Source organism: Coregonus lavaretus, assembly GCF_964263955.1.
Source record: "Coregonus lavaretus genome assembly, chromosome: 18".
Classification (NCBI taxonomy): domain Eukaryota; kingdom Metazoa; phylum Chordata; class Actinopteri; order Salmoniformes; family Salmonidae; genus Coregonus; species Coregonus lavaretus.
In genome coordinates this window covers 35,426,487-35,438,837 of record NC_140005.1, presented here as the reverse complement: position 1 = coordinate 35,438,837, position 12,351 = coordinate 35,426,487, and the positions used below count along the sequence as shown (strand labels likewise).

At 43.9% G+C, this 12,351-nt stretch overlaps 1 protein-coding gene across 1 annotated transcript; it reads right to left on the bottom strand.

Annotated features, from left to right (window-relative positions):
- Positions 1–4,587: 4,587 nt before the first annotated feature.
- dact1 (dishevelled-binding antagonist of beta-catenin 1) lies at positions 4,588–11,531 on the bottom strand (the record flags this gene model as incomplete). Its single annotated transcript, XM_084182124.1, has 4 exons — positions 4,588–6,672; positions 7,662–7,817; positions 8,911–9,040; positions 11,184–11,531. 4 exons carry the CDS (start codon positions 11,529–11,531, stop codon positions 4,652–4,654), a joined length of 2,655 nt encoding a protein of 884 aa, XP_084038250.1. The 3' UTR covers positions 4,588–4,651.
- Between the last annotated feature and the right edge of the window lie 820 nt (positions 11,532–12,351).

Genomic DNA, 12,351 nt, shown 5'->3' with positions numbered 1-12,351 from the left:
GATTCCAAACTCTCCACCATGGCCAAGACCAAAGAGCTCTCCAAGGATGTCAGGGACAAGATTGTAGACCTACACAAGGCTGGAATGGGCTACAAGACCATCGCCAAGCAGCTTGGTGAGAAGGTAACAACAGTTGGTGTGATTATTCGCAAATGGAAGAAACACAAAAGAACTGTCAATCTCCCTCGGCCTGGGGCTCCATGCAAGATCTCACCTCGTGGAGTTGCAATGATCATGAGAACGGTGACGAATCAGCCCAGAACTACACGGGAGGATCTTGTCAATGATCTCAAGGCAGCTGGGACCATAGTCACCAAGAAAACAATTGGTAACACACTACGCCGTGAAGGACTGAAATCCTGCAGCGCCCGCAAGGTCCCCCTGCTCAAGAAAGCACATATACAGGCCCGTCTGAAGTTTGCCAATTAACATCTGAATGATTCAGAGAACTGGGTGAAAGTGTTGTGGTCAGATGAGACCAAAATCGAGCTCTTTGGCATCAACTCAACTCACCGTGTTTGGAGGAGGAGGAATGCTGCCTATGACCCCAAGAACACCATCCCCACCGTCAAACATGGAGGTGGAAACATTATGCTTTGGGGGTGTTTTTCTGCTAAGGGGACAGGACAACTTTAACGCATCAAAGGGACGATGGACGGGGCCATGTACCGTCAAATCTTGGGTGAGAACCTCCTTCCCTCAGCCAGGGCATTGAAAATGGGTCGTGGATGGGTATTCCAGCATGACAATGACCCAAAACACACGGCCAAGGCAACAAAGGAGTGGCTCAAGAAGAAGCACATTAAGGTCCTGGAGTGGCCTAGCCAGTCTCCAGACCTTAATTCCATAAAACATTTGTGGAGGGAGCTGAAGATTCGAGTTGCCAAATGTCAGCCTCGAAACCTTAATGACTTGGAGAAGATCTGCAAAGGGGAGTCAAAATCCCTCCTGAGATGTGTTTAAACCTGGTGGCCAACTACAAGAAATGTCTGACCTCTGTGATTGCCAACAAGGGTTTTGCCACCAAGTACTAAGTCATGTTTTGCAGAGGGGTCAAATACTTATTTCCCTCATTAAAATGCAAATCAATTTATAACATTTTTGACATGCGTTTTTCTGGATTTTGTTGTTGTTATTCTGTCTCTCACTGTTCAGATAAACCTACCATTAAAATTATAGACTGATCATGTCTTTGTCAGTGGGCAAACGTACAAAATCAGCAGGGGATCAAATACTTTTTTCCCCTCACTGTAGGAGAAAAACGGTGTCAAATATTCTAATCAGGTTACCTGTTCCTACACACTACCTTGGCTGTCATTTCTGCAGGGTAGAGAGAAAAAGGCTGAGTCACTGGGAAACTACACATTGCAAGGGTTAAATTCCTTTCACTGTGTCTGTGATTACTCCTACTCCCTATGTATCAGTGCCTGACTCCATACATGTTGTTGATATGAAAAATTCAACATGTAAGCTGGATGATATTTGCCCGGAGGACATGATGCCGATGTTTATCTGAAGGTCACACACGAATGCATGATGTACTATCAGTACAGTCATTTCTACCTACTCCCATTTCCTATAAATATCCTATACAATTTTCTGTAGCTAATTAATTCCCAGACAGAGGCTGAAAGTTGACTTATTGTTTCTCTCTTTCCTCCCACTTGCAGCCAGGCGAGGTTGTGGACTGGAATATTGTCTGAGAAGGTTCGACTACTGAAGTGTCACAGACACAGACAGGGTGTCATGTTACCGTGACGTGATCAGTGAGTTTAACGTTTGAGCAAGAGACTGACACACCAAAGACAAAGAGCATCTGGGCAGAAACACAGACAGGACTGTGATACGGACCAATATGTGGAGTGAAAACAGTATTTGTTTAGCTGTCCAGGAGGCATTTATGAAACTGAAGCAATGCTTCAGTACTGGAGATTCTAGAATGATCTATGAAGGTGGATACGGTTCTGGAACATGCTTTAGTACTGTAGAACATAGAATATACTTTTATTTCTACACTGTAGAATGACCTGTAAAGGTAGATAAGGTTCTAGAATATCCAAGTTACATTTACTGAGACAAAATAGAGTGAAGGTCACATTGAATATCATAATGTCACAGTGAGGAGGTTGAGTTGGAGAAAAATACATTAACACTTGTCAACAACACAACTATGCTACCTCAGTGCACACACTGGCGTACCATACAACCCCTCAGCTCCCGCAAGGTGGGTGGGGCCCACGGCCTCTCATCGGTCTATTATTTTAAATGTAATTAATAATTTTGACAGTAACCCTCCAAAAGTAATTCATAAACCGTTTTAATTTCCATATGTACTAGGAAGCTAAGTGTTTGCTTCTTGGGCTTCAGGAATGTGACTGAAAAAGTGCCTCAGGCCTTGAAAAAGAAATACAATTACTTAGTGAAAGTATAAGGAACAAGGAACAAAGTATCAATGAGTGGAGCTTACTCAGGTGTTCAAAAGCGCATATCAGACCGAGAGCCTAATGCTTCTTAGGTAGGCCTAGTTCTTTATGAGTTTTAGTTTAGAAAACGATCTCTCCGCAGAAGCATCAGTTACAGGGATGGTAAAAACAGTTTGTTTGCCGTAACAACATCAGGGAAACTGGGCAGAAGGGATTGGTGCTTCAAATACAGTAGTTCTGCAGCATCTTTAAATGAGCCTCTCGTTGTCCTTAATTTCTGGCCTCAACACGTTACGGAAAGAGATGAACTGTATAGGAAGCTCTGGGGATAGGTCGTCTGGATACTGGACAGCCAATAAAATGACAGATGCAAACAAATTATCATTTTTAGCGGTCAACAGTTCTTGAGGGCTTGAACAAAAAAAGTGGTTTGCGATTTCGTTCATACTGGTGAACCGGCGTTTGAGTTGTGTGGTTACAATATCAACAGTCCCTTATCTCTGGTATATCTTGGCATGCATCATTCAAGACTAAGTTTAAAATGTGTGCAGCACAATGGGCATACAGTGTAACGGTACAATGTCTCCGGAAAGACTGTCTGGGTGGCAATACTCAGTATGGAAAAGTCTGTCCCGTAAACTGGACCTACAGGTCTTAGTGAAAACATTTGCACACAAAAAAGGAGGACTTCAGGACAACAGGGGAGTCTCAAGTTGGATATCATTTGATTTAAATTTACCTTGAATATTGCAGCCCATTTGTGTAGGCTATAAGCCATACAAACCCACTCAACAATAAATAGTGGCTGAATTATTCCTCAAGCAGACTTCCTCATTAGGCTATTTGATGTGTAATTTGTATAAAAAGTTTATAAATAGCAGCTAAATACAGTATATAGCTACAGATAGTACACTGCATAATGAAACGATCCCTAGTAAGATAGTGTTTTGAAGGTGGAAGGACTGTATTATTTGGCATTAATAGGCTGGTTTTATGCACAACTACCTATCCAAGCTGGGAGAGAGCAGGAGGACGGTTCAGGTCATACATGTTGTCTATACAGGACAGTTGTATATTCCAAAAAAGCTATTGGTAGCTGATTAGTATGCTGTTGCAACAGAAATGTACTTTACAATCTGCAATGTTTGAATTTCCAACTTTAAATTACTGAACAAGTAATTACATTGCCACCAGCAAGCAGTCTAAAAATGGCAGCATTGCGACACAGTGTATAGCTTTCTGAAATGATAAGCTTAACATCAGAAAATGACCAAATAGGCCTACCAATAAACATTTATCCATTACCTAAAGCAAAGCTATACATGAAACCACAGAAAGCCTATCATCGATTCGACAGGCATGCAACCGCATAGACACGTTGCTATTTCAGCTACATGGACAGCGATCGGTAGTCTATTTTTTGAGTGGCTGTCTGGCTGATACTCCAACTCTGGGGGGACTCCAACCTTGCGGGGGTCCAGAGAAACTGCGTTATGCCAGTGAAGGGAAGGTGATGACCAAATATTGATTTTAAAGCAGACATTTAATAAAGCATAAAAAGGTTAAAACACCAGTATTAACATACAGACATTATATACAACAATTGGCAATGTACTTGCTATCAACAACAAATGAAGGTAAAGCAGTTCCTCATGCATATCTTATGTGTACATATATCAAAGCGTTACCATGGTATCATCAGCAGTTGAAGTTGGAACGTCAGTTTTCAGAATATATGTCTATCTAGCCATTAGTATCCCTTACAGACACTTAAGTAATACTCTGCTATAATAAATCAGTCAAATAAAGTATCACATGAATCCAAGAATTAGCAACCAAATATATTACGTTTGAAATATCTTTAATCCAAAAAGTAAACCAAGAACATTAAAAGCATTTACAGATTTTTTGCCATGTACCACAGCAAGGGTAATGTCCATAATAAATACAAAAACCGCTGCATACAACAAAATAAAAATGGGGCTACTCAGATGCTTTTCACCCTGTCCAACGTGTCAGAAAGTGCATGGAGAGGGAGTCTGCTGGACATTTTGTACAAATCCTCGCATCCCAATTAAATGTTTCCTTAAACGTCTGAGACCGATTTCAGTAAAGACTTTCTGTAAATAAAAAAAATCTGCCTAGGCACTTGATCTTGGGCAGAGAGAGAGTGGCCAATTTGATTGGCTGAGTCACTGCTTCCTGCCTGACACCCTGAAGTCCCTCCCTCATACAGTCGTCATCAGTTTCAGCGAGCCTGCCGATCGGAAGCGGAGGATCTTCTTCTTCAGGTTGTGAGAGGCCTTGATCTTGATGAAGGCCTTAGCCTGGGCAGCGGTTAACTCATGAGGCCCAGCGCCCTGCCCTGAAAACTGGGGCCAGTTCATCCCTCCGCTTTCCTCAGAGTCACTGCTGGTGGTACTCCCCCCCACAAAGTCCACCTCGCTCAGACTGGACTCGCTGTCCCCGAAGCAGTTGGTAGTGTAGTTGCTCTGCTCGTCCTCACTGGTGTCCACGATGGTGGAATGGAAAAGCGAGGCGCACTCTGCGGAGTACTCCGAGTCGCTGCCAGCCACATAGGCGTAAGGGCTGGTGAACTTCACGTTGGATGGCAGGTACATGGTGGTGGAGACCTGGCCGAGGACCTCCCTCTTCTGTCTGCGGTGGGCTCTCCTAAAGGCCTCGTCGTAAGGCACCTCAGTGAAGGCTTTCAGCCTTCCTCGGTTGTAGTCCTGTCCGCTTGTCCTCTTGTACTTGGGCTTGGCCACCACCACTTCCCTGCCATGGTGACCATGATGCCTGGACACAGTGGACCTGGCTGTGGACACCGTGGCCGTGTGTTTCTCAAGGACCCGGCCCTCAGGGATGGAGGCAGGGATGGTGCGCTTGGCCCTGGAAGACGCCCCCCTCTTGGAGGAGACTTTGTGCACGTGTTGTACCTCCTCAGGCTGACGAGAATTCCTCGACCCTCCAGATCGGTGACCCTTCTCCCTCCCCCCTGTCGCCTCGGATGACATAGGTTCAGCGTGTGCGTGAACCCCCCGGTGTGGTTTCAGAGAGGCACTCTTCACCTTGACGATCTTGATGTTCTTGCCCCCTTTGCGGAGCTTGACAACCTGCCTCTGGGCAGGGATGTACTGGGCACTGACCATGTGACCCTGACCTTCATCCTGGCTCTGGGAGGAAGACCCCAGACTTACCAGCTCCAGCATGGGCCTCTCTTCCTTAGTGCTCTGGGCTGTCTGGACCGAGACCAGGATACTCTTAGGGCTTTTCTTGGGAGTGCCTGCTCTGGTGCGGTCTCTAGGGAGTGTCTGGGGGGGTTTAGTACTGATGTCCTCTGGAGCAGCAGAGAAATAAGGATGCTTGCTCTCTTTGGGGGAGGAGTTGGCATTTGGGGCGCCCAAGTCTTGGTAATCCTTAGACAGAGGACCGGTCGCCGATGGAAGTCCTTTATTGGCTGACAACCCAGACCCCTTCTTTTTCCCCAGGCTGTTGGTGTGAATGTCACTGCTGTCGATTGTGGCATATCCGTTCTGAGGTTGGCCCAGAGACTGGGACACCATACCATTTTCTAAGAGGAGTTCCCCTTTGCTCTCCACTGACCACTGTCTCTGTGAAGAGCCTGTTCCTGGATCAGTGTTACTGGCACCTCCTGCATGTAAACACGTCTGCCAGGCTGGTTTAAGGTCAGGAACAGGAGCAGCAGTCCTTCCTTGCTGCTGCTGGCCAACAGTAGCCTGTCTCACACACAAGCTGCCCTGCCTCAGGATGCTCTTAGAGGGGTCTGTGCTGATGCTCGTCCGCGGCTTATTGGTCCTAATGGGCTGAGCCCTCCTCTGAAGCAGGCCGAATATATAATTGTCCAGTCTTTTGCTGGTAGGCGCATGGGAGGCAGGCCAAGAAGTGTTCTGGGGCACCAGAATCGGCTGCTGCTTTAGTTTCTGACAGTCACTGGAGCCCTCGCCGCCGCTGCTCTTTGACAGCCCCGCATCCTCTTTGAGATGGCCGGCAAGAGACTGGAAGAAGATGGGGCTCTGTACGGCCACGGCATGGAGGGGGCTGGGATAGCGGTACACGTCGCTGCCGTTCTTGGCGATCAGGTCACAGTGGTACTTAGACTGGATGTCCTGCGTGGAAGAGGCGTCCGTAGAGGGGGAGTAGGGGGTGGAGAGTGACTTCCTAACCGTCCCTATGGTCTGCTGCTCCGCACACTGGCTCTCACACTCACCATAGCTGCCCAGCTCATCTGAAAACCACACAGGATACAAAGATTAAGAACTACAGTACAACACAGACTACAGACGCACCACTAGTATCTCATATGGAAACCAGACCGGAAAGAAAGAATACGGACTACAGACACACCACTAGTAATTCAAAACAACAGAAACCACCAGTTTCCATACCATTTCCTCATTTCAACAATAATGCCACACAGAAGCTTACGGTAGTGTTGACAGGGTAAGCAAAGTAAAGCATGCAACCTCTCAATATGCTAACGAAGGGGGCAGTTGGTTTAGATGTGTTAATGGACCTTTTGTTTGTGTCTTATCATCATAGGTGTGGCTGTTAGTTAGAGCCATCTGCCTGGCCTGGCTGGGAATCTAGCGCAACTGATAGTGTCTGTATCCCAAATGACACCATATTCCCTACATAGTGCCCATAGGGCTCTGGTCAAAAGTAGTGCACTATGTAGGAAAAAGGGTGCCATTTGGTGTTTCCTTCCTACTCTTTTCTCTATAATTCGTTTGAAACTGAATCAAAGTATTGTCACAACAAACCCCACTATTGGTAACACCAAGGAAACTATTAGAAGTTGATCTGGGGCCAGCTGGAATGAAGCACTGAAATAAAAGACGACACTGAGACCCAAGTTATGTGGATGGTGGGCGGGTGAAGGGAGTGATGGGGGTATTTTGGGAAAGAAGGAAAGAGTGTGTTGTTTATACAGCAAAGGACAACAAAATGATTCAGCCTAGCTTGTTGTTCCCAAGATAGACCACATGTGACATCAAACATCAGGATTCGGTCCTGCCCACAGGCACAGTGCTGTGCTGTGCTGCAGGGTTGGGGTCAATCCCTTTTAAATTCAGGAAGTAAACTGAAACTCCAATTCTCCTCAATGCTTCTCTATGAGGAAAAACATGTTGTTTACTTCCTGAATTGAATGAATTAAAATGAAATTGTCCACAACCCTTATGGGGCTGTGCAAGGCTGTGAGGGCCTCTCTCTCACCTGCAGATTTGAGCCTTCCCTCGGAGGCACACAGAGATGTGTCGAGAGGACTGCAGAAACAGGTGCTGGACCGACAGCTGGACAAACACTCACTGAACACCGAGTTGGAGGAGTTGGAGAGGGACCCCGAAGCTCCGTCGCTCAGCTCGTAAAAACCTAGAGAGAGAGAAAAAGAGCGAAAGAGAGAGAGAGAGAAAGAGAGAAAGGGAGGGCAGAGAAACAGAAGGGAACATTTTTAACACGTTGATTTTACACCCCGCAGGGAGGGAGCTGTCATCCAACAATTTATTACATGTTAGGCTGTGGCTATGAAAATAATTAATGCAGAAAATATCAAGCACTTAAAAAAAACAAGGCTTGTGTAAATAGGGTTTAGACTAGATTCAAGTAAAGTTTTTTCTATTTGCAGCGTAGCCTTCCCTACACCCGCTCTGTAATTTTCTGGCACGCACTATGAAATGAGCTTTGGAGTAGAATGGTGGAATGCTGATTCCATACCAACTGAAATAAACTTCAGACAGATCTATTTGAAGTTAGTTGTGAACAGTTATATTAAAATACACAATCTCCTATAATATACTGTACATGAACAGTATGGAATGTTCTGCAGTAAGATTCACTAGATCACACTTTCCAAAGTGACCTCCTACATAAGGAATGTGGAATGTATACAACTAATAAGGGGATACAGTACCAACCACAGCTCACGGACTGTATGCTACCATATTAGTACTCTAGACAATGGTAAGAGAAACCCTTCTATATGTGAGATGGTAGCCCATTTTAAAAAATTTATAAATAATGGTTAACACTTTATTTGGATAGTCCATCTGTAGACGCTCTACAGACCATCTACATACTCAGTAATATTTCAACAAACGATCTACTAACCCTAACCTTAACCCTTACCCTAACCCTTATTCTAAACCTAACCCTAACCTTAGCAAGCAGTTGCTTATCAACAGATAGTATGATCATCTGTAGAGCATCTACAGATGGACTATCTGGACTATCCAAATAAAGTGTGACCAAAAATGTAGCATTGCCAGTCACTTCTATGTCATGTTTGTGTTTATTGGCTAAGAACCCTACCTTTGGGGGATTACACATTCTACAGTATCCTCAATTGCTTAAGTTGAACTGATTCACAATTGACAGATCCTACTGATAATGTCTAGTTTCCACAGGGTAACATTTTGAGGTAGAACCCTTAGAATCCATTCCAATTCTATTGTAGAACCACACTAACCTGAGCTTGGGCGGCTGTCTGTCTCCACTTGCTCATGTGACGCCTCCGTGTCCAATCGGAGGTCACTGATCTGCCTGTCCAGCTCCTGCAGTTGATTGATCAAACCAGCATCTCTCTTTCTCAGACAGTTCTGGAGGGAAACATACACAGACAATAGTTAGTTACAGTTGTACAGTAACATTTGGTTCCTATGTAGCTATATCTATTAGCCTGAGTGCCAGTCTATTTGTGCTATCATGCCAACTCCTTGTCATTCCAAACCAAACATGCCATGTTTGACTTGACAATGAACAATGGAGTTGGCAAGAGCACAAACTGATCTGGGAGCAGGCTATATGTCTATGATATCTACAGCTCAATCCAATTCAGGGTTGTTCTATATTGTTATTGACAAGCAATAGCATGTCTAGCCCCCAATATTGGTTCCATTTTGGATTAAATCCACAGCCTTGCATGTTGGTTACTTAAAGTAGGGCTATAGGTACTGTGCTGCAAGTCTTCAACATCTTAACGAGACTGTGTCGCCCTATCAGAACCCATTAATATTCCAAACTAAATTAGAATCACATCTCGTGGGAGAAAAACAATTCCTCCCTCAAACATGCAGGTTATGTGGAACAGCCCAGCCCGGGTCGCATATGACAACAACCAGATCATGTGGTGGTTACATTCCGCTCTAGAGTGTGGTTTGAATTCAAAGACCAACTGCAAATGTCAACCCTGAAGGCTCAGTGACAGTCAGACCCTATTTACATTCACTACATTTGTGACAATTATGTGGCTTGCAGACCACATTACTCCCAGTACCAGCTAGCCATCTCAGTAGGTCTAGCTATCCCCTGTGCATTATACATATACACATACATAGTTATACTATTTGATCCATGACTGAGGCCAGTAATGCAACATATACACAGATTCCAGGCTATATCTAGCTGCAGCACTTCCTACAGAGCAGGGCTGCAGCAGACTGGCAGGCCATAAAACCAGGCCTGTGACAGGAGGCAGAGGGTGATTCATGTGCTCAGAGCATGCTATGGCTTCAGAGACCATTTCCACACAATGTACCATTTTCGAAAAGCAGAGGCAGACCAACGGTTGTTTTGCTGAATAACACTATCCTCACACTGGGTTGACAGGCTGAGTGTGAAATGATAGAATGAGGTTGAAAACAAATATGATTTAATTTAGGCCTACATTAAATCGAAGGGGTAAGGACACACACACATACATACATATAAATAAAATCCAACACAACAATTGCAACTTAAAAAAACAAAACGATTCATGATTTTCCCCTTACTGCCAAATTGAACCCAGGTGTGTTTTGATATGTTTAAATGGCCTAATCTCAAACGACCAGCACATAAATTACCCGGCATCCTTTAACAGCAACGGGGTGTGGTAGATCTGCTTGTAAAAGTTAATTTCAGTCGCCCCATCCATTGTAACTCATCACTGGACCCCCTCGCAGACCACATTAGTACATCAGGACTTTCCTTCTCCCTTCAGGAAGTTTGATTTAAATAACACTAATTATTTTATAATAGCCATCCTGCTATTCTCTCCATTTCATTCTCTGAGAACCAACCTATTTTCCTTTAGACGCCCAACTACTGAATCTGCTTGCATTGGGATACATTTACATTTTAGTCATTTAGCAGACGCGCTTATCCAGAACGATTTACAGTCAGTGAGTGCATACATTTTTCATACGATGACATATCTAATAACACAATCGTTCATTTATTGTAAATGGTAAATAATGTTCCATTGAACTTTTCCAACATTATGTAGGCTACAATTTGAAACAGACTTCTCTTGATTTGATCTGTGAGTGAAATAAGAAGAATAGAGCAGGTCATGCTATTAAAGGCCCAAAATGAAGGGGAAAAAACTGTCTGGAAAGTAGTCTGGAATATAATTTACAGGCCTGTTTTTATTTTAATATTGTATCATACTAAACATCTACTTCATCCTTCGACAGACTTGCGCCTGGCCTGAGGAAGCACAAACTCAACGTATCCAACGGTTATTATCAGTAGGCTTGGCTATGTTCCGCTATTCCCTGCCCATGAGCTGCGACTGGGTCAGAAAATAGACCTCTGGCTTAACAATTTGGATGGACTCAAACCAACATTAATAGGGTGACTGTTGTATTTCACGACATCATTTGAAATGTAACCAAAATAACGGACCCAAATAAATCAAAGATTAATGTTATCCAAAACACAGCGGGAGTAAATAAATTACATTTTATTAAGTCTACATACCAGTTGTTTTCTTAGCAATAAAATGTTTTCTTCTAAAAGTTTTTCTTCCGAGTTCAAGTAATTCTCCTCATGCGTAACGCAAATTGGATCTTCTCCTGTTGATATAGAGTCCTCTTGGTGATTCAACACATTTCTGACCAGTAAATCCTGTCGTTGTCGCAAATATTCCAGCTCTCCAAGACCCGCTAGAGTGGCTTCCAATCTCTCCCGAGTTCGCACACGATCCATCTCTTCCTCTATTCTTTCCCTGGAGCGCGTATCGCATTCTCTCCTATCCCGCATCTGTAATGTGTAATCCTTGGAGACCAGCATTTCTGTACCAGCAGCCGTTTGTTTCATTGTATCCATCCAACAAGCGACAATGATTTACAACATATAACTGGCAACAGCGGGCCACATAAATTCACTGTGAAGAGTTTAGAAAATCATGATGTTCTTCAAAAACGTTGACCTGTGGACGCACATACCATGGTCTAACCTTCCCGACCACTAAATTACTTGTCCATAACGTTTCTGTCTGTTGAAGCAGCTATCCCTACAACCTGCATTAACTCGACACAAATTGCGTGCGTAAAAGCGATCCTTTTTGTTGTCCAAACAGTATCGGGGTCTCCAAGATAAAACAACAAATCTGTGCTTTTCAGTTTGAGCAAATCGGAAAAAGTTGCATGGTGAAAACGACAAAGTTTTAGTGTAATGCCAAATAGGGAGTGTGTAGCTATTTCTCTGTCAAGCAGGTCACAGCGTTCTGAGGATAGTGGTGAGGAACGTCGGACCACCTCTCTCTTTAGAGACCCATCTACTCTCTCCGTGGTAGCAACATGTCTTAGTGCCTGCCCGTCCGACGTTTCGCCCCTTCTCCCTAACTCAACCCTTCTCTCTTTCTGTGATATTTAATAAAATAAAATAATAATAACTTGGAGTTTCACACTTGTAATATGATTGTTTTCATCTTCTTACAGATATGAAATGTGCTTTATTAAATATAATTAGTGTAACAATTGCAAGTAATAACTCGAGAGCTGTCATTCTGCTTTGAGCGTTGTAGGCTATTAAATCAATCCATTCCAAAATGCAAAAACAACTATTTAATTAACAATTTCTCGTGTCCTGTTTGGAAAAAGTGTGACACATTATTAGGCTTACTATAACATCTGATTTGCAATTA